General features: G+C 39.5%; 1 protein-coding gene across 1 annotated transcript; it reads right to left on the reverse strand.

Moving 5' to 3' along the window:
* Positions 1–6097: 6097 nt before the first annotated feature.
* Positions 6098–17193, reverse strand: LOC140246893 (threonylcarbamoyladenosine tRNA methylthiotransferase-like). Its single transcript, XM_072326221.1, has 12 exons — positions 17017–17193; positions 15891–16003; positions 15154–15384; positions 14331–14451; positions 13636–13739; positions 12396–12562; positions 11742–11887; positions 11263–11323; positions 10541–10660; positions 9184–9330; positions 8440–8577; positions 6098–7104 (listed from the first exon to the last, which is right to left on the reverse strand). Exons 1-12 carry the CDS (start codon positions 17178–17180, stop codon positions 6973–6975), a joined length of 1644 nt encoding a protein of 547 aa, XP_072182322.1. The 5' UTR covers positions 17181–17193; the 3' UTR covers positions 6098–6972.
* Positions 17194–24004: the final 6811 nt, after the last annotated feature.

A 24004-nucleotide genomic window follows, 5' to 3' on the forward strand; every position in this document is an offset into this window, starting at 1 on the left:
GCTTTGCCATGCAACAATATACTAAAAAGTTTATAGGGTTCTAACCTTTTTTCCTCAAAATTTGTGGACACGAGTTTATGCACTTTCAATTTTATTAAAACAAACTTCTTCTGGGGGCATTTTTTTTCTAAAACCTTTCTCATCTAATGAACAATAAATTTCAAGTTAGGAAATTTCATTAGGCCTAACTATAGATGTTCTATATGATGAACTTTAACCCATCACTAGTGTTTATGACCCTTGGCCTTGCTGCACTAAAATTATCAGTGGTCTCTAGAGCATCTATTTCAGTATAATGTAAAATCAACCTTACTTTACATTCTCCTGCTTAAGAAAAACAAATGAACAAAAACAAAAACAAAACAAAAATTAACACCCAAACCAGCATGAGATGTTGACTTGCAATATGAACATTTATTTTAAACTTAGTAGAGCTCTAAAGCACAACTAGAATAACACCACTTGCATGTTTTACCAGACACACTCTTCTTGGAGGATCTTGCTGCAACTCCACTATCTCCCTCTCAGACTGGAGAAACCCCTCTCTGTTTCATAATCTATCCTGATCTTTTTCTAACGTTAGTGGTCTATTTAATAGTATCTCTGAGCTTTTTTTTTTTTTTTTTTGACATGATACATGTATAGTAAGGGTACTAGGTCTCGCGCAGGGACTTAATGATCGCGCATAGCGTAACTGCGTATAGCAAGCAATATTACGCGTAGGACTAAGCGCAAAATTTGCCGATACGCCCATGGAATAAAAATACCTGACAAACGCTAAACATGAGAAGAAAGCAGGTAAGAAATTTTGATTTCAAACAAATTTTTCACTAAATTTCCAATTTTTGGGAACAAATTTTTCACTAAATTTCCAATTTTTTACCTTATAATTTACCTACCTTAGCTTAAATTTTTTTTTTTAAAGGATGTTGTAGCCTAGACGTGTCGTCTCGCTTGTCTCGTTCTTATGATCGTAGCCGATAGAATTCGTAATTTGTTCGATCGATCGTTGATAATATTCTACGAAAGCCGAAGCACGCTACAGCCGCAGAGAGCACTAGAGGGGCAGACACTTTCACGCACGAAACTACATAGGGCAGCTGCGCGATCTTTACATACCCCGAGAAGGTGAACGCATAAAAAAAAGTCTGACATACAAACGGCGACAGCGCACTACTCCGTCATCGTATCATCAGGAGATTCTGGGAGGTGATTTGTCTGCATTTTCGTGATATTCATTGAGAAATTCAGGTACGATTATGGAATAACTTCTATTATAAGAGCATTTCAAATTTTCGTGCGCGATATCTAGACCCCTCAACCATACATACCAAACGCACAACTGTGTTTACTGTTAGTGTGTAACTATCATTGTAATCCTGTGACTTTTTCTTCTCTTCATTCAAAAACCTCACGTTGTAGACCTAGAAGTAGAAAACTCTGCAACATTATCAATCAGTTCTCTCAACTGGAGGAATTCAAGCAAAGGAGAAGATGCAAGTCAAACTTGCCAACGCGGTAACGGCAACGCTACGCCCAATCCCCAACGGTGACAGAAAGTATTACTAGATATCTACAAGGACATAAAAGATACCTAATGTCATCCGAAGAAATATTAAACTCGGTCGCTCGACCTTACAATACGTCAATACCTAGCTAACTGATCAGTTAAAGTTTACTGCATAGTGTGTAATGATACTGTTCAATTACTAACGTTAAGTAATAAGGTTAGAGGCGTAACGTTAGAAGTGCATACTTCAGCTTACAGTTTACATACCAAAGTCCAGAATGTGAAGGACCACCTTGCATCTTCACGATCTTACTCGCCCGATGAAATGCAGCTACCAGTCCATCATTCATAAATCAATGTGGCCGACTGCTGAGCTGCGTTGTCCACTTTTCCATCCATGAATGTAGATTTACATTACGGCGTACCTGCCTGCGTGCGGATATCTGGGAAAATATTGATGTTCTTCAGCAGTAGATGCATTCAACTGTTCATCACCACGATCACATCTATTCAGGCTAGTGGCGAGATGACGCTTTACGGCACACAGAACGTCAGCTACTTAGTATGTATGCAGTGCATGCTGTGGCGCAGCGCAGCGATAGTACGTGGGCATGGCATGAAAACGACAGGTGATTCATAAAAGGACCAAATGGAAATTGTGCAGTGAGGCGTTATGAACGCGTCGGTAGTTGTCGTTGGCAAAGATCACGTGACACATGTCGATTGTTGTTGTTGGTTGAGCCGTGTGCGATGAAAAGTAGTCTGATTTTCAGACTGTCTAGTAGATCATCTTGCTGTTCATGCTTATCTACTCGTACTTGGTAGGCCCTACTTGCAGGGAGGTAATGTCTCACCTCCCTGGTACTAAAATTGGTAGAAACATCATCCAAAATAGAGTCCTGAAATGGTTTGTCCATGAGTAATAAGGTAGTTCTTTAAGAAATGTTGAGGGTATTGAGGTCGATGGAAACTGGAGTCAAGCAAAAAATGACAAATTGTCGCTACACCTGTACCCAGCACCATCATTATAATATGCATCTACAGTAGCAGTATTGGTTGCAAGACTATGATATTACTGGCATGCACTTAATTTGCTTTTTGCAGAAAAAAACAAAAAAACAAAAAACAGAACTCTTTGACATTGGATGAAATTCATTAAAATTTTATTTAAAAATACATTTCGCCTTTTTTTTTTTTTTGGACAAGGAAAAAATGGAAAGTAAAGTTGAGAATTATTAAGTGTGCTGGTGTGATTCCCACACTAACGCCCATCAACAACATGCAAGTTCCCCCCCCCTTACATACATACACACACACACACACACACACACACACACACACACACACACACACATTCACTCCCTTACAAATTGATCTAATGGAGATTCACCCTACTGAGACGCCTGTGCCGAAACAAATCACTGCAAGAATGTCTCATGCTGCTACTTCAGGCAAGACATTGCCTGGGATCTTTGACATCAGAAAAGGTCTGGACATCCTGGGTGTACAAAGCACAACTTTCACCACAATCACATGCAATAAGGTCATGTCGTTGTTCTTACTGCTTCTGCACATTGCATTCAAATAATGTAGTCTGTTGGTAAATTTTTCGGGAGATTCTGGAATATGCATCAAGTTTACACAATGTGTACACATGTGTGTACCGGTAATTACATTTTAGTGCAGAGTGCTTAAAGGTGCATGGTCCCAGTGTTTTAGTCAAATGTGTACGCGGGCGCATGGCGCAAGTTTCCTATAGAGACCTACGCTATCGAGTACTTCTCTTTGGCGCTTACGCTTTGGCCCACTTTCCCGAGTCCGAAGAAGATTCACTGTAGTCAGTGGTCCGATCACAGTTCGGCTCATGATTCGGCTGAAGAGGATGACAGCTTAAGTAAACTTCTTTTGTGATGTCATAATAACAAGCACATATGCACGCACCCTGGCATTACTACTGACTGCGCGATGCGCAAAGAAGACAACAAAGGCAACATTAAGCAACACCTACGCACTTTACTCTTGATGACAGCTCAACTTCGGTAACCTTCGTATCAATGCTAACGGTGATCGGCAGTATCATGAACAGCGCCATCTATACTACCGGGACTATGCCCCTTTAATATGTAGTTGTTAATAACTTTCCCTGGTATCTATTGCCACAGAAAAATGAAGAAAACGTATAAGTGGTGGTAGGCTCTTCTTTATTGTTATACTTGTGGATGTGTGTCTCAGGATTCATTTCACATGACTACTAGAAAGAAGAACTTACTTAAAGCTACTATGGGGCTGATTGTTGTTAGTCCCTTCAAAAGGACTAACCAATGAGGATAAAGTGCCTTGCTAACACTCAAGACACCACCATTTCTACCATCGGACTCAAACTAGAGACCTCACGACTACAAGTCCATGATCTTACCTACTGAACACATCAATCTGCAATGATTCTGACATCACATATCAAGGGAAGCTCAGTCTCACTGGTGTGACTGACATATATCTGGTTCCATGACTTTTGCAAATGTGTCCCCATCTTGGGCATGTTATGCCTTTCATGGTGTGATTTTGTCAAATGCAACTTCATTTCTTGTATCAATTTTCATGTATGTCTGCAGGGGCAGATCCAGGAATTCCGTGAAGAGGGAGCGCATTTACAAAATTAAAGGGGGCGCACGCACCCCTCCCCCATTTTTTTATTTCTTTTGTTTCAACAAAAAATAAAGGGGGGGGGGGAGAGCGTACGCCCAGTGCGGTCCTCCCTGGATCCACCACTGGTCTGTAATTAAAATTATATATCTCTGTTGAGTTTTTTAGCACTACAAAGAACAACAGTATAATGTCTATCAGTTCCATGGTCATTGTGTCACATAGGCTAGGTAAGACCAGGTAACTATGGGATAGACACAAATAAATACACTTCTTGTTAAAAGCAAACAAGACACATTAAATTATTTTGTTTGTTTTAATCATGGCGGCTGCAATATGACCACAGCATATAAGGATGCACAAATAAAGCAGCCACTAATGACATACATGTATTATGTAGTCTCATGATGTAAGCAAATACTCCAATCTATATGTCAAACAGGATTCTTTCTCATAATCGACATTTTTTGAAGAGCTTGACAAGAGTGGCCTTTGTTGGCCTGGCTTGCAAAAGCAATTCAGTCACAATTTCAATGGAAAATATGTTAAATATATATCCCACACTACAGGAAAACCTCTGTATCTACACCAACAATGTGCAGCAAAAATGACACAATAAGACAGCTAATATGGATAACCTCTTTCATTTCAGTCTTATCATAATCAAGTTATATACAGTTGCCTGTATTCAGAAACATCTAAAGATATTTATGGGGAGTTACTACAGAGCAGATCTCTCGAGTACGATTTATCACATTGCAAACCCTCTTGATAGGAATCAAAGAACATTACAAGCATATAAAAAAATAACTAGAGACAGAAAAATTAAAATACTAAAATAATTAAACATCCAACTAAAGAAAAGGACAAATATTTCGATCACAAGTTCAGGCCATGGACCACTGCAAATGAATATCAAAGAGGAATAGCATGCAATTAAGGTATCTGATGAATGTTCTTCTTGTTTCTTCACACCTCTAAAATTTTGAACAGCAATGACACAATTTTCTTCATTGATAGGCACAAAATATTTGCTTTAAGATGTTCACTTCAGGTTCGAAAAATACTACTCCACTTGTCCAAGAGTCATAGGTGCTGACAGCCTTGTAATCATTGGTGGGAAGTTAGTTCTGGAATTAATCACACTGTACTATTCACACTACCTTGAATTGAATGATGACGAATTAAATCTACCTTTTGCCTCACAAGTTACTGCATTGTCTGTCCTCTACATTGTAGAGTAAATTGTACACAATTATCAAATCTTTATGGTGTACAGAGTAAAATCAGCCTGAAGATTTTATCTTTACAGTGCAGTAGATGTACACAAAGCAATAAAATAACAGACTGAATCCTCTAGTCTGAAATAGCCCCCTGCACTTCATGGAAAGACATGACAGAACATAAAATATATCTAACAGGCAACACTGTCATGTCTATTGCACATACATAGTGGCATCCTTGCATGAAGGAAATGCAAGAATTAATCATCAACATGAAAGAAGGATGTCTGTTTAAGTTTACACCAGTCCCACACCCAAGTCATTGTGGTGGAAGGGAGCACTGGGGAAGAAATAATTGTATGTCACATGATACTAACAATCACTGAACAGGTATTGAGAGTTACCATCTCTCTTGGATGAGACTCACCGCAGAAGAAAGACATGTCCAGTCAAACATGATAACCAGTCTATTTAGCTTACTATTTTCTATTCTCTTGTAATTTCCTTGTAGTATGTATTTGATTATCTACCCCATTGCGTGAAAAATCATGGCATCCTGCCTGTGCAGCTGATGAGACAATGTACACTTAAAACTTTGAATAAAGTGCTGCTGTAAGAATGGATACAACAACCTCTGCTGTAGACTTGGTAAGTTTTTGTTTTGTTTTGTTTTGTTTTGTTTTTTGTTTTTGTTTTGTGTGTGTGTGTGTGTGTGTGTGTGTGTGTGTGTGTGTGTGTCAAGAGCACAACATTGCTTGTAGAACACATAAGTTTTGCAAAATTTTTCTACTACTGAGATATAATAAAACAACTTTATGAACTTCTTTGTGTTGAGCCATAATTGTTCTTGCTCTTGAGACTGCTCTGGCTACTAGCAGCTAAGCGTCATGAAATATGTTTGGGTTTTAAGCTTGATACATGACATTTGATCTTCATGTCCTTCTCTTATCAATAACAAACATCTTTCTGATTGACAGAGAATGAGCTACTAAATTAGGCAGTTATTTCTGTGACATAATGTCAAGAACTTTGAACATCAGACAGTCTCAATCTGGACCTGTGAAATTGTGTATCAACAACCTTCTCTTGTAGCATATCTGTGAAGATGAAAATATAAGGAGAATTCCATTAAGTACCAGGGTAATCAGTGAACTACACTGATGCCGCCCAGATTCAAAGAACTGAGGAGCATTAGGTTTGTTCATTGGAATTCATGCACAGGTGATCTTTGCCTCAGTTGGCAACAAAGTTTGCGTATGTCTTAAGGGTAATACTGTACTACTGGAAATGCCTGGTAATGAATGAGTGCCGACACATCTGGGGCAAGATATGTTGAAAGTCAATGCAGAGCAACACAAACAACAGCTTTTCTGGCCCACCATGCAAGACAAACTTGTCCTGTGTTTGTTCAATGAGGTTCTAACACGCCAATAATGATGTTAAGCGATGTCTGCTTGGAAGGGGCCGAACTTCCAATAAGAGTGGGATGCCTCTTCCATGTCCGAGAGTAGCACAATGTGCTTTTACATTACATTCAATGTTCATTGGCAGCTTGCGTGGAAGACTGTAACACATAAACTTTGCTGGGATGACATACTATCTGAAGATGTAGTGATTGATGACTCTACAGATGTCTAAAAACACAATGCCAAAGAGTGCCGCCACAATCACAGGCATCCAGGACCATCTGCTCTGCTGGGAAGTGATCTCCACTTTGCCTGATTGTACCTAAAGAGAGAGAAACAAAAGGAGAAAGTCTAACAGTAATGCATTTTCTTAATTTGTGACTTTTAAGACGAATTTGTTTTGATTCATATCTTCATGAGATGCAAAAAGGCAAGGGCAGACATACATTTGATATAGATGTTTGCAATTATTGTAGGCTTCAATAATTGCACTACCTATCACGGCAGCAGCCAGGAAACAAATAGTTGTGAGTATTTATGCTGTTACCATGATTTCTTCAATAACTCCACACTGAAATGATTTTATGAAACATACAAAGATTATACTGTGCATTTTAACCAACTGCTTGTGTTGTGCTGTGCTACTACATTGATTCTGTGCACACAATGAATGATTTGCACATAGTTTGTTTGCAATTCTGACATTTTCTAAGATACAGAAGGGGGAATGTTTCTAAAAATTTCAACTCTTGGTGTAGGCCTATGGTATGGTATGATATGGTATGGTGAGATGAGACGTGTACTTGATGAGCTCTCCAGGTATGATAAAATATAAAGGATAATCCTGTTCTAGAAGTAAGCCTTCACAAAGGCATTAGTGCATGGAACACACCTGACCATTGGGCTGGCCACACAATAAACTCTGCCTAATCCTTCCATTCAATATCAATGAAAGACCAGGAAGCAAAGATTAGAGATCTAAAGTGGGCTGTGTTGTATGTGTGCACAATACACTCCTAGAAATCACTCTGTACACGTATTGTTCTGCTAGACATGACAAAAGTCACGCTGTTGGTAGGCAAGGACCCAGCTCTGGGATGTACCCTTCAGGTGACTGTTTCACCTCTAATGGCTTATTGTCAGAAAGAAAAAAAAAGTAGTAAAAACTCCCCTACCTGTCCCAACCCCCTCCCAAGAGATTTTTGATGGAGTAAATTTTGACGAAATAATTTCAGTTCATTATATCACCAGTTTTCTGGTTTTTACTTGTGAATTATTTGCAATAGCCCCACTTCTCTTAACTGAGAGAAAAGAGCCATTCCAGATATGAGTAGACAGGATGCTTTTCAAAATCAATACATGATGCAGTCTTCTTCATTCCACTTCTGACCAATCTTCATGTTCAGTACTTTGCTTTACAAGAAAACCGTATTGACCATCAAAATGTCATGCCCATTATTTCATCTTGTGATTGAACTGTACTTCTCTCTCCATCTACTACTCTGATGACTAAACATCAAATATGCTTTGAGACATTGCATAAACTGTGACTGTGAGCCTACAAGCAACAGGGCGACATTTTACTAGATGTCATGAGCATTTTCCACATAATGCCAATATACTCCTCTACCTTGGTTGTATCCACATACAGACTTACATTGGCATGGAGTTTGAGTGGTGTCTGTTTTGACGGATGAACACGTAGGACTTTCCCCATCAGGAAATGTTTCCCAACAGATTCGATCTCCACGTCTAGCATTCTGCCCAGGTACTCCTCATTCTGTGGCACCAGAACCTGCCCAACAATAATGGAAAAAGATTCATAAAACTTCTTAGCTAGGAATCAAGGCTATAGAATCCAACACAATCATTACTTTTGGTTCTATTACACACACTACAATTCTTAAAATGATCATTCCCACCAATGCCAGTGTTCTGTTGGGCTACTTTATGGTATGACCTTGTTAAAAAAAATACAAGAAAATAAGGTTCAGCATTTATGAATGCAACTGAGCATTATAAGAATCAAACAAAGAGCATGGAAGTAATGAGTTGCCCATATCTTACTGTACAAATACACACAAATCATGAAATCAGTTTGAATTCTGGAAACGCAAGCAATATGTATAATTTGATACATTTTTGACGCTTAATAAAATGGTACAGACAATCACCTTCCTGTTAGTCTTGTCCACTGGAGTTTTATTACAAAGTACATCAAATTATTGCTAGCACATCCTCCACATGAAGTGGTATTCCGTAGCCGTCTACCAAACGGAAAGTTCTGGATTGATATGAACTGACAGTCTATTTGACTTCTACATGCACTTTGCCTTGTCTGAGGTCAGGATAGGCAAATTTGGTTGTATGTAGAGTGCTCTGGGAGGATTGCAATACACACCTGATCATAAAACTTGTTGTGTGATACCAGATACTGCTTGTCATGGGACGCTTCAGTGACCAGGACCTCAAATCTCTGGCCCACCTTGTCATCATACGTCTGGTAGCTTTTGAAGAGTGTCGACAAGGCCTTGGTTCTTCGCTTTTTCTAGAGCAACAAACACAATATGTAAAAGATAATAGTACACTGCACTGAGAAAAGCAATGGTGCATGATGATACAACAGTGCATAAATCATGCTGACAATGTTGTAATATTTCCATGCAATGACACCATTTTACAGTCCCAAATCACCTTCCAATGATGTAATCAAGATCTCTTTCTTTGTAACAGACTTGTATATTGACCGATTCGGGTTCGTTGAGGGCAGCAGACATTTTACGGCACAGGGCGCAGCCATAGTGGGTGTATCAGCCGACCCCCCCTGCTCTCCCCCACCCCCGGGCAACATGTTTATCATGCACTTGTAACAAAGGTTCGCGCACTATCAAGCATTCGCGCACTCAGTACGAGACGCCTATTGGCTAAAGCAGTTTTTCATTCTGCACGCGTGCTAATGTAGGGAGAGGGGTGGGGAGTGGGAAGGGGGGGTCGGCTGATACACCCACTATGGCTGCGCCCATGCCAAAAATACACATAGCGCGTCACAGAATCGGTCAATACTGGTAAGTGTCACTGACATACATATCAAAAATTCCAGAAAGCTGAATTTGCCATCACATCAATGCCATAACATGTTGATAGAGAATGCCATATTTCCAATATAATGTAGTTTCAAGCTAGTGCTGGGGTGCTAGGTATACCTCCAATGTCACTTTCATAAGAACATTTCAAACTTGCCATATAAAAAAAAAATGTAAAATTGATAATCTCAATCTTACAGATGTATTGTATAATTGATGAAAATGATAATTGTTGAAAGTATACTACTGTTATTTTGTGCTGTGTTAATGAAATTGCAGAAAATTGATGTATTTGAAAAAAATGGCGTACAGAGAATAAATCAAATCAAATCAAATCAAATCAAATCAAATCTACCCATCAAGAGACAGACAAATATAATGTACTCTCAACCCTAAGTTTTAAAAGTAAGAAAGCCATAACAAGGCATAAATATTGTACACATATGTTATGAGGCATCACTTTCAATTTCTACAGCACAGACACACAAATATGTTTCACAGGTAGTCTTCAGTGCTTTAACCATGAAGACTGCCACCCAGGATAGGTTCCTTGTTCCTGAATAAAGAAAAGTATTTAACTTGTCGACACCAAGCTGTTTTGCTATAACACATAGTTCCCATAGACATGTGTCTGAGTACAGGCAGTACTAGTCTGAAATGGGTTAACATCCTCACCTCTGGAGCTGGTACCTGAGCCCATTTAGCTGCTGGTGTGCCTGGGCGTGGAAAGTACTGATTGATGAACACACTGGGGAACTTGAACTCATCTATTAGGTGTAATGTCTCCTCAAAATCCTGTTGAAAATGAAAATAACAATGACAATTAGACTTGACTGGATGGCCAGACAGAATTATGTACGAATTAGAGACACCACATAAACTTACAGGCATTCTGGCCTTTTCCAATAAACTTATTCTTTTAATACAAGTGCATAAAGAAACATCCAATTCATCACACATGCTGCAACATACACTGTAACTCTATGGATCATCAGACATGTCACGAATTCCCTGGTAAAAAGATTATCTAATTGATATAACTTAATTTCCATCACATCATTAAAAATGTGTTAGAACCCCACCCTCTGAACCATGAACCCTAATCACATGAACATAAAAAAAAAAAAACACACACACACACACACACACACTTAAACACTAAGTTAATTTCCACAACATACCGGTAGTATAAATATCATTGCCACATAGAAATCTTCTTCACTAAACCATCATAGCTGTGGGAGCTACTGGATGGGTCTTTCCATCATGTTTATTAATTTGTTTTTCTTTCTACTTCACTGCTTTTGTTACAAAAGATCGCATATCAATAAATGGATCCTATCCAGAATTGTGATACAACAAATGAATGTATATCATAATACAGTCCACATTCTTACCTTTTCACTCTCTGTTGGGAACCCACAGATGATGTCAGTTGCTATGGTGACTCCAGGTACTCTTTAAAGATATAAATTAGAGATGACATACAGACATTCTACTCAGATCAACATTTGGCATTGTATGCATGAAGATTAATGAGTGCCATATCCCTGCCAATGAACATGTTTTCTCCTTGTTTATCAGTGCACTTGACTGTTATGTAATATGACAGTCTCTAAGTCTGGAACGTAGACAAACTCTAAACAGATGCCAATAGTACAAATTTGTTATTAGATTTCACAAAGGAACAATTCAGGCATATCGGTACTATATTTTTGCTTAAATTTTAAATGGATGACACTGTGAAACAACACTAAACAAATCAGATATTCATTATTTACAGCTTGCAGCCTTGCTAAAGCTTGTAAGTACCAAATCTGAAGGTTCATAACACTGTGTTATCATTTCCGAATATGGGTATGTTGCTTGAACTTACTCTTTCCGGAGAAAGTGGACAATTTTCTTGAAGTCATCTGTGCAGTACTCCCTCTTCATGTCCATGAGGACAGAATCAGAGCCAGACTGGACGGGGATGTGCAGGAAAGAGTACACCCTTGGATGCCGCAGGATTCTCGCAATACCCTGGCAATTGCACAGATTTAACCACGTTTTAAGGAATGTCTTATTATATGACATTGCTTTCTGCTGGTACATACACTCTTGAGTTCTGGACTTTATGGGCAAATAATTTCATACAACTTGGTAATGTTTCACTTTGCTTGCAGCAGGCTACTTATTTTCTCACGTAGACTTGCATTTACAGACTTGGCTTTAGAGATACAATGTGTTACATTTTCTATGTTCTACATGCTGTCATTGACTATGGTTTTGTTCTATAAAATTGCAAAAGAGAAATAAGTTAGCGTGAAGTATGGCCTACTTAAAACAAAATAAAATCAATATTTGTATTTCTCTGTCAATCACACTTTGAATAATGACATTGTAATTATTTTTTCCCCTTTAGAGGCCAATACAGTATATGATTTAAATGCTGTAACTGGCAGGACTTCTTTTTTAACACAAGAATCAGTTTGCAAAGACAATGTAACAACATCCATCTCAGTATTCTAACTTGCTACTTCTAACCCACCTCTAGATGATCCAGTATGTAGGGTGGATTGGTCATGCCTATCCTCAGCCGACAGTCTTCCGGGATGACCTCCACCAACTGGTCAAGTAGATCTACAATGGTCACTCCAATATCGATACCGTACGCTCCTGTGTCTTCACTCGTCAACCAGATCTCCCGCACCCCCTCTGTCACAGGAATCATGATTCAGAGAGTCCATTAGTAACACAGATGTCACGCGACACCTCTGTTGCAAATATCATGATTCTCTAATAGGGATTTCCAGTCAACTGTATCTCTCTTGTTCTAACATTTAGAAACTGCTTGTCTCTTAGGTAATACTGAGAAAATATAGGCCATATTTTGGCAGCTGAATTGTTCTGACAAAAAATAACAACAAAACAGCCTATAAAACAAGGAAAAGTAGAAATTACGCGGTGCGTAATATATGTCCCTGCCGGAAGTAGCAATTTGTAACAAAATGTGCAATATAGGTAAAAAATCAAGGTCAAAGGTCAAAGAAGTCAAAGGTCAAAATTCTGTGTAGAAGTTTTGAAGCCCTCACCTAGTGCCATCACATAAAGCAAACGGAATCGAAATCGGGTTAGAAATGGCGAAGGAGTAGCATTTTGTAGCAAAATGTACAATATAGGTCAAAGGTCAAGGTCAAAGGTCACAACTGAAATTCTGTGTAGAAGCTTTAAAGCTCCCATGTAGTGCTATCATATAAAGCAAACAGAATCAAAATTGGCTCATAAATGACAGAGAAGTAGCAAATTGAACATTTTGATCACACACGGACGCACACACGGACGGACGCACGGACGGACGCACGGACACACACACGTACGAAGCCCGTTTCATAGTCCCCAGCTCGAACTCGTTCGGCGGGGACAAAAAAATGGAGTCAGGGATATGCCAATTGATTCCAACCATCAATGACTCATCCACATAAAATCAAAACATCCATGACAACTGAGAGTACTTATGATGACCAAATAAGATTTTCATGAAATGCATCAGATAAACACAAGAGACCCAATAAATATTCAGAAATTTAAGCAAATAATTGTCTTCCTTAATATAAAGTTTTGTGCTGTGCACACATTAATTAAACCAAAAATTCTGTCATCGGCATTTATCTATGATGCTCACTTTGCCATCCCCTGTAGACCAGGGCAAAGTAATTTTTTCTATACAAATAAGAATAAAGATGTATATCTTGTTGAGAAATAAAAGGATGGAAAATTGTCTTCAATACCTTCAAAAGACTGTTTGGCTCTGGCAACAAGTTCCTCGGGTTGATAGCTCCCAAGTTCTCCTCGCGCATGCTTGGTCTTGCAGTATGTACACTGATTTAAGCAGCTGTGAACCACATATGAACAAACAAATAGATACATCTCAACACTCTTGTGGCACAGATACAGGAATACCCCCTACCCCCCCCCCCCCAAAAAAAAAAAAAACAACAACAACAACAACACAACTGAAAAATCATCATGTGATGATGATTGAAAAGCACACTGCATTTTTTCAAAAGACTGAATACATTCATCCAATGCTAGAGAGATTTTTGAATTTTCATACAAAACAGGTAAGTTACATCGTAAAATCCCCAGGTGACTACCATTTTCATGATAGCTGGGATTACGAATCACTTTTCAGGATATAAAGTGCATCCAACAATACACAACCTGTTGATTTTGGGTCCCAATGTGGTGTAGTACCACGACAGCAGTTGGGCTTTCAGTAACATAATGAACAAAATAGATATATGCAGGTAGCCAACAGGGTACAAGCGAGCACTAGCCAAGTGTTATGAAATAACTGACAGTGACTGCCAAATATCTAATTTCCTGTTTCCAACAAGACATCCTTAAATTGTGTTTCTCTCAGATGAACAGTCAGGAAGAAAGGTTGTATATAAAGGGGACAATCACACATTCACAAGCTCACCCAGTGTTTATGGCCAGGATTTCAACAAGTGGGTTTCTACGAATCTTGGGTAGATCCAAGCGGGCTCCACCAATCTTCTTCCCTTCCCTCTTCTTCTGACTGAACAGACGAACTGTGTTACCTGAAAGTAATTGAAGATACACAAGGGCTTGATAAGATGATGGCATTCCCTTGCAATAGAAAAAGAAAAACAGTTCACAGGATATATAACTGGGATTATAATTCAAATATGGAAAACCACCAATAGTAGAAAAGGGCTGAATGAATATTCACATTTTTCCAGTTAACTTTCTCTTCTAATGTTCATGATGAAGCAATTTACAAAAAAAAAAATAATAAAATAAAAAACAAATGTGTATTATTCTTTTTAGTTTAATCTTGTGTTTTCTCTCTTAAAGAAATTTCACAGTATTGTTACCAGTAGTTATATCTCAATCTAAAAAAGCCAGGCTATCTTTGTATAGTTTGTTGGCGTATCAGATATATAAAACAGCAGAGCTGAAAATAAAACAGAAATGCTGGGAGTCACGCATGTAAATATGTAAACCCAAATATGCTGAGTGTAAATATGATAAGAGTTTATTTCTACAACAATCTAACAAACTTCACTTCTTTAAAAAAAAAAAGGAAGATGTGAAAGTATTCTTCATTACCAAAAAGGGAGGGCTAATTTGCTGGGGATCATCGTGAAGTGTTTCACAATATACTTAGAAAGAGAAAGGAGTTTTTTTACACATGCTCTCTTATGAACATCAGCAAAATTGCCATGAAGATTTCCCACTGATTGCTTTTATTCTACCCGTATTTTGAAAAGCTTGCTCACCTTTCAGCGTCTCCTCCACAACTTCCACCACCCTGTCGATCTGCTGCACCCCAACCACGCTGACTCCCTGGATGTACTTGGCCCTGGGCTGTGCCTGGGGCACACAGCCAGCCAGGACTAAGCCTTTCCCCCGCTGCTGAGCCTTCTTGATCTCGTTGCGGAAGTGGTCCTCGGCAGGGTTCTTCACTGTGCAGCTGTTGAGTAGCCAAAGGTCAGCTCCATCACTGTCATCTGTATACCATATCAGGATGGAAGCAAGCGTGTTATTTCCACAATTTGTTTTTCTTTCTGCTTGAATTGAGGCCTGTTTATTGGCAATCTGTCCAAGAACAAACAAACAAACTAACATTCCCCTGCTACAGAAGAGCAAGCATATAGGAGTCTTCTCTTCTTAGTAAGTCTGGGAAAAGGATGAATTGACTCTTAAAATTAGATAGATATAATGTTATTCTGAGCCTTGGAATATAACACAACTAAGATACTATGTATACAGACATGTCAATGAGTTATGTCAAGTTCCAACAAATCTTTTACTTTTTAACCCATTGAGGACAAGTCCCGAGTATACTCGGGCAAGCATCTATGAGAAATGTGTGTTGTACAAAATCAAACCGTCCTCAGCAGGAAAATCATGATTTTACACAAACTTAGAGTGGGTATACACTTAGTGCTACTTTTCCTTTTTCAATTCACATCTGATATAATGACAGTTTTTGGACTCTCTACAGTAAACAAACCTGTTATGTTATAGCCAAAGCTAGCCAGTTGCCCTGCCATGTACTCGCCATCGGAATTGTTGTGAGAGCATCCCCAGGTCTTCACAAATACCTTCTGTGTCCCTGGGATGATACTGGAAGCATATCCAAATTCAGTGATAGTAATTCATCATTATCAGTGAGGCATACACATGCCATACTCGGAAATGATTACATACAATTCTAGTCCCAATTTAGTGTGAGTCCATCATTTATAACATGAGAGCCCCAACCAATTACAGTTAAATGGGGCAAAGGTAAACACTTCCCAGAGCAATCAAATATACAATAGGGTGCTCTGGAAAAGCACTGTAGACCATTCACTCATTTTGGATCCATGTTTGTTTGTTTGTTTTTCTAAAGTGAACAGATTTTGTTCTTTTGCAATGTAATAAACTGCACTCTAATGGAAATTTACACAACTTGATTTTATTTGATGTTAATGATATATGTATATATTCCATAAGCAGAGAAACTATATGAAATAATCAAAGGTACTATTAGTCTCACTGGATTGCATTAATGGGGTAATGAGTGTGATATTACTGTCTTCACATATCACAATCTTGGGCAATTACATTGTACAGTGCCCACTCACTATAGTAGACATTAGCTTAAAGACAATACATTGTGTATTGTGTGTTTGTGTGTGTTTTGTTTTGTCTTATGTTGTTTTGTTGCTTATCACCAGTACAATATTTGTCTCTGGAATTTATATCAATAAGTGTAATCACTGGTCATAATTTCCTACAACTTTTTGCCTTATATTACATACTAGGATTTTGTCTAAATGGGAGATGTTTCTGCAAAGTATTTTGTTGCTATCAAATAAGATAAAACACAAACAAAAAAAATAACTGAAAGAAGTGACATTCTGCATTGAACATTGCCAATTGATGATTATCCAAGATATATATGGAAGAAATATGATGAACATGAGTTGTCCTACAACATTGTTGGATGAAAGCAATAGCTAGAGTGTACTCAGTATCAAGTACAGCATTGTCACGGTGAGCGTACGGTCGTCATCGCTTGGAGACAGGCACAAGTTATTCAGACCTCTATATGATCTATCATGTTTGTAATGGTATCTGTGAATGATACTCACCTTTCTGCACACACTTGCTCCTCAGTCTTTTGCCCTCTATCTTTCCTCCTCTTGAGTACCTTGGGTACCACAGCAGGCTTGTTTGCAAACCGCTCCTTTGGCGTCACATCACCAACGGACACAATGTCCTCAATGTCATCAATTCCGAGCTCACAAGATGGCATCTTGTTTCACAAAGAAAGCCTTCATAAGAGAGAGACAGACAGACAGACAGAGATGATGAGAAGAAACACAAACCCTTTATAATATAGTTTTAATTCATAAAAAAATTAGACATCCGATCATCAAGCAAATCTAACCTTCCACAAAAATGTGACCATGTTTGGACTGCTGCAAATTATATTTGGCACTAAACAAATCTTCCCCCGACTACCGGTAAATATTAAATAAGCACTCCTACATAAAAGTTGTTTCATCTATGTGGAAGGGGAAAAGGCCATGTTCATCTGGAATTGATAATTCCTGTTGAAGACTTTAGCAATCTGGTGAATTTGATAGTCACTTTTTAATCAGTTTGTAGAAATTACACCTGGACTGGAGGCTGCATACACACAGTGACTACCCTCCATCATGCATCAACATATTTGCTGTATAGCACTGCAGTAGGCCCTACAAACATTCATGTAGATGTGTTCAGTGACAAGACTTGCCTAAAGATATAAAACACGTACCAAGGTACCCATACCAAGTCTTTTTCTTCTTCTTGATGTTTGATGATGGGCCATTATCAGATTGTCAGTCAAGGAGGCATTTCATAAAGCATTTTCTCAGATATTTATTCAGACAAACTGTTATAAAATACAAGCTACTGAAATCCTTGCATCTGATCGCCTGAAAGCAAATTTGTCGGACAAAACACTTCATGAAATACCCTCCTGGGGTGCATTTCATGAAGGAACTTGTCAGATAAAATATCTGACAAGTCAATTATATCCGACAAGTTTTGGGAAATTTTTTAGTCTGATTGGCTGATTTCTCTGAACTTGTGGGATATAATTGACTTGTCGGACATTTTATCCGACAAGTTCCTTCATGAAATGCACCCCAGGGCCCTGTTTCATAAAGCTGTTCGTAAAGTTACGAACAACTTACGAGCGACTGGTGATCCGTTCTGATGTGCTATACATATCAGAATATCCTTAATTCAGCACAAGAACTGATCACCATTTGCTCGTAAGTTGTTCGTAAGTTTACGGACAGCTTTATGAAACACCCCCCTGGACTTCCCTCAAAACTTTTGCACAATTTTAATAAGCAAAAAAAAAAAGAAGTATTGACGTAATGATGAGCCATGAAAATAGGGTCGATACCTAGGTCAATTTTATTTTTTTCACTGCACTTTGAAGTGAAGCAAACACTATTACTCCATTCAAAGTCATTAACTTTCTATGTGACCGTTAACCCTTAGATCATTGGCACTACCATAGTAAAATGACATTGCTGATCTGACCCTAACTGCGACCAGCCCCAACGCTTCATTGGTTAACCCCCGGGGTTAATCTGACCCGACCAGCTGTACGCTTACCAGCAGTAGTCTGAGGCTTTATGCAACACACACATTTGTATTTTCATGTCAGATCTCTACCAGTGAGTACGTAAGTCTACTACTCATCGACCACCTATTTTTCAGATCGACCACCCTCGCGCAATGGCTTTCTCGCGTATGAAATAAAAAATATGTGCACTCTTTCGGCGACCCGTACTCTGGGCCTTATCCGCGCGCATTTTTGGAAAGTAGCTCTGATTCTGCACTTTTGACATTAAAATTTGGGATTTTGGATGGATTTTTGAAGGGGGCTAAGGGAGTTTCCTGTTGTGAATGAGTGTGTAAATAGATCTAGACCTATGTGAATTGATGTGATTTGCATGTGTTGTGACAGTTGAACTTACTGGCTGGTGACTAGTGATAAGTGACCGAATACCGGTAGCTGACCGACTTAGTCTTACCCTAACCGGTTTAACCATAATGTCCATACCACTGTTTGGCAGTAAACTTTTTAAAAGCCTGACCAGTGGCAGTGAAGAAAATTTGTAATTGCTAGGGAAGTCGGTAGCTAGCTTGGTAGCTGGTAGGAGGGGGCTTTAGAGTCTAGACCAGAAATTTACACAAAGTCACAAGTAGTAATTTTAGTAGACTACTGCCAGGCAGAAATCAAGTCAATTTCATATCTGTGACTAGCCCGACCAGACACTGTTACGCTATGCGAAAACAGCGTCTGACGAGCACGGCATGCAGCCTCGAAGTGAGGAACCTCAACACAACTACAAAGATTGAAAGATTGTGTACGGTGTGGACATGCTGGATATGATGATCAATTTCGGTAAGTTTCATTACGTACATTTGAATACTGATAGCATCAGATGTAGAGTAAATATTGAAGAGTATACTCGATGAGTTTGAGGTGACAAAAATTATCGTAAGTATCAAAAGTCGAAGCTATCGTGATACGATTACGTCGCTCTCCTAGTGATTGGTGGTCGCGCTCGTACAGCCCTGTCGCGACGTACCATGTACAGCGACTGGGCTGTGTATAGTTAATCTGTGACAACAACAGACAGAACATGTCATTTGACATTGGTCCCAACATTGTGATTGTGCCTGCGCCTGCTGCGTAGTTTTACTGTAGCTGTGCCTGTGCTGTGCCTGTGGTTAATATAGAAAAAAAAACAACAACTAGAGTAGAAGTCTGAATTTTCAGACATCATACTTACGTAAATTTACTGACACTGCACACTCTTTGTCCTGTCACAGGTAGGAATACAAGGTAGAACCACTAGATTTCTAGCTACCGGTGGTGTATCGCGATCCATCAGAACCTTCTCAACAGTTGATCCCACACGTTACGTTTCACGTCGACGTTTGTTGAATGCAATATTCATGCATTTGGTATGGCCATGGCATGAACGGGCGTGTTGTCATTGTTGTTCTGTTGAGATGATTGTGTGTGCGCGAAGAGCTCGAGGTGCCCATGCGTGCGTTACTTTTTTTTTTTTTCTAACAACGGACAGAGAAGTATGGAGTGTCTTCTTCTTCCAAGTTAGTGCATCCCTCTTGCAGAGTATTGTCGCACTTAGTACAAAAAGGTGTCAATGCACAATTAAATTCCTCATAGAACTGTATTTCATGTATAATTGTAAATGGTTTCCAACTATTTTGCATAAAGTCAAAACCTAAATCCCCATCTCTACCAAAACTACTATACCATCTCTTTGCTAGCCGTTTCTTTGTGTAGTTTTACTGTAATGCTTGTACATGGATCCGGGCTAACTCGGCCCACGGGACAACTCGTCCCACCCGTCGAGGGTGGGCCGAGTTGTCCCACCCGTTGGTATCGATAGTGATCGTGAGCGCTTGTCTGTGTTTGAGGTTATTTTGTCTTTGTGACGTCTTTTTTAACCGTAACTTTCATGGAATTGTGCTCAGTGGTTTCTGTAAAGAATATTTGCCAACTTTTGGGGGATACAACGACGTAAAAATGAAATTTCAGACGTTTTTATCGCGGTTCGCGATCCCCATAGGTTCACGTTCATTTCGCGCGGTGGGCTAACTCGGCCCAGCTAAGTTTTAGCTGTTGTTTTGTCAGTAAATCTCCGTAAAAATATCAATTTTATCATGTATGAAGGTGTATTCAGGGTTCCTTCAACTAATTTCATCTTCGAGGGAATTTAATTTTGCACATGTTTGGTGAAATGTTGGATATTTGTTCGCATGATTTCATCTTTGCCGTATCCGCACCGCACCGGTCTCGCCACCAGCAGCTCGCTCACGCATCGATCACTGTGGCAGAGCTGAGCAGCGCCATGCCCATGCCCACTCTCGGCGAGGCACGGGGCGGCGCGGGGCACCCGCGCGAACTGCACAGAGGGAGCAGCCAGCCGCTCCGTAAACGTCGCTACGGATACGGGCGGTGGTTGAAATTGGAGGAAAAGGCGTCATTTGCTGCACTTCCCAATTTTCTCGCGTGAGTACTAAATTCTATGCAGTAGTCAGTTGGCATTTTCCAATCCATTGTCTTGAACTTTGAGCTGAGAGCTAGAGAGGGAGCAACTTGTTTCAACTCAACTGTGTTTTGCTGCAACGTCGCGTGAATTGGGCTGAGCTGGTGTGCTACCGCCAGCGCCAATGCCAAGGTGGAAGGGCAAGGGTTTCTGCTAAAGGCTGGGGGCATATAGGGGGTTGCTTGACTCTTTTTTTTTTCTGATTTTTTTTTTGTCTTTTATTTTTTTCTGATATCTTTTTTCCAGAATGACTCAATGATATGTATTCCAACCTCATGCAGTTTGCAGTTGTCATTTTGCTGTTTTTCTGTCTATCCCCCAGCATCAGCATTATTATTATGCAGCTGTCATTTGTATGACGCACCTCTTGACCCCCGGGATAGGTGCGTCAAAGTACCAATGTGCGTCATACCTTTTAGGTACCATGACGTACCCTCCGTCACAAAAAGTGACCCACCTCTATGAGACATTGACGCATTAACCAGTCAAAATGGTGACGCACCTCTTCGTGAAAATGACTGACCCTTGACGCACATGTTATTCGCAGTACGTGCCAGACTGGAATGCTGCAGAGCTCTGTGTGCGCTCACGCAATTCGCTGCCTGCGAACTGTGTACACCGAACGGAACTTCGCCCGCGTGAATCCCTGTCGCCTACGGACCCTGGATGTTTACTTCGATCGCCGTGGTACTGTATCCCCATGCTGTGGGCGGCTGGGGAGCGTTAGTATAGTAGCTTAGCTGCACACTGTAGCCAGCTGCCACGACAGTACCCTGTTTCGATTCGAATCGGGGTAGAAGCGTTCCGTTGTGCAATGTCTGCTTCTTTTTCTCTTCTTCTTCATCCGCTTGTCCCTTGCCTCCCAAGTATGAAATGATTTTTAGAGTGTTGTGTGTGTTTTTTGTAACGTTATTGCATCATTTTTCTGCAAGGAAGAGGTGAGTTTCTGTTCGTGTATTGATGTGCACTGCAGTATGTGCAGGTGAAAAGCGTTCGAACTGTCTTTCCCGAGTATCGTGGAAGCTCGATGTATTTCTCGGCCTATCAAAGGAGATCTCATACGACAGAATACTTATAACAAACTATTTTCCGGTCAAAATGAATTGATTTCCTTTGTTTTGTATCGTTTATTGACTTGATCCTAAGGATCTTGTCGCAATACCGAGTTTCCAATGTGTATTTATTTTCACCTTATTTTCGCGTAGCTTTCGGTGCTGTAAACTGTTGCTAGGGCCTAAGCCTACTACTAAACAACGTTTTTCACTGTCGTTTCTCACACATCGTTTGGTACGATTTCTTCCATTTTATATCACTTTATCCGTTCCCTTTATACTTTGAAGTATTTGACGTAATTCTTTCAAGTGTCTCGCACTGCTATTTTCGTAACGGCGATTTCTCCGCTTTGCTGCAATACTTTTTCGAATCGAAGCGACGAAGTTTGATACCAGCCGCTGTAGTGTGCCGTGTGTTGTCTTTTCTAAATATTTGTGTTGTTGGGAGGTGTTGATACTTTGTATTTGTTATTTATTTTTCTTAATGTTGATAGGAAAAGGCTAAAATGGTCTGAGTGATGTCTGATGGTGATGATACTATGCTGGTGTAAAAAGACGGCTTACTGTGAATGCTGAGCGTACGTGCCGTTCGTTCCATTTTACTTTCCCTCTTATTCTTCTTTCCCCCTTACTCTTCTTTTCCTTTCCAAGAATGATAAAAAAAAAGAAATTACATACACCTCACAACAAAATAGAACCACGTGCTACCAACCTTCGTAAAGTTAAATCTAAATGTTCAATATCAGCAAAGAATAAGGGGAAAGCACGAATGACAATAAATTAGAGCGAAGAGATTGTTTTACATGCAGTCTCTTCGGCTCGAAGAAACTTGACACCCCACCCCTCTCCCCTTGTGGAAATTTCCACAAAAGCAGGTGCCACACCCAGGTGCGTGCCAGACGGAAGAATGCGCGCACTGGAATAAACAGCGTGTAAATATCATGGAAATATCGATCGAAGAACCAGCTCATTAGTTGAATTAAAGGAATCATTGCAAAGATATCGTGATTCTATAGCCTTTCTTTTGGCGCATAGTAGGAAACATCAAACAGTCGAATATAATGTACTTGATCGAATATCTTATGTTCCCTGAACAATAAAAAAAAAAGATCGATTAATCAGTCAATTAAAAATGCAACTGAGCCAGAAATACTTAAAAGGTCTCGTATGCCCAGAGAAATTCACTACGAGTAGGTTCAATGAGATGCAGTCATCACCTGGTTAGACAACAAAATCATGACAATTAATTTCAGTTCACGCTCATGATAACTGCTTATTACTTATCAAAGTTTTGGCTATCAACATTCGTTCGTAGGTGTTTTTTGTTTGTTTTGTATGTTTTTCCTCGTGAAAGACGTAATGATTTCTTCGTATCGAACGTAGACTGCATGTTTATCGTTTATCCAAACAGTAGGCGCCTAGGCGTACTTTCTGAATATATTCAGAAATTTCTATCAACATTTTAAATATATTACAAGACTCCCAAATACCAGTCGAAAAAAATTAAGAAATCGAATTTTTTAGATATGAACAACAATAAAAAAAAAAAAAAAATGCGTAGGAAAAAACCACTTCAACCTCGAATGACTTCGAATTTCTCTAAACCGTTCCCTAGTTCATGGACATCCCATAGAAACGCGTGTTTTGATATACACGTTGCTATGGCAAACTATCTAGTTTCGCGAAACTACGGCCTGGCCACAGTAATTTTTTCCGTAACCTCCCGCCTCCCCTTCCCCGATTCGAAAACAGCTTGATTGAAGCCCCTGCCTATTTAAACACGAACCTTATTAAACCCAAGTTGGGTACATGGTTTATATGGCTAGTGTTTAAATAGAATTTACTATTTTAAGTTAATGCAGGTTTTAATAGACTCTCAGTAATGTTAGTTCCATAATCGTTTGTATGTGTTTTGGGGCCTGGCCTCTGCCATATGC

This window comes from Diadema setosum, chromosome 1 (genome assembly GCF_964275005.1).
Source record: "Diadema setosum chromosome 1, eeDiaSeto1, whole genome shotgun sequence".
Classification (NCBI taxonomy): domain Eukaryota; kingdom Metazoa; phylum Echinodermata; class Echinoidea; order Diadematoida; family Diadematidae; genus Diadema; species Diadema setosum.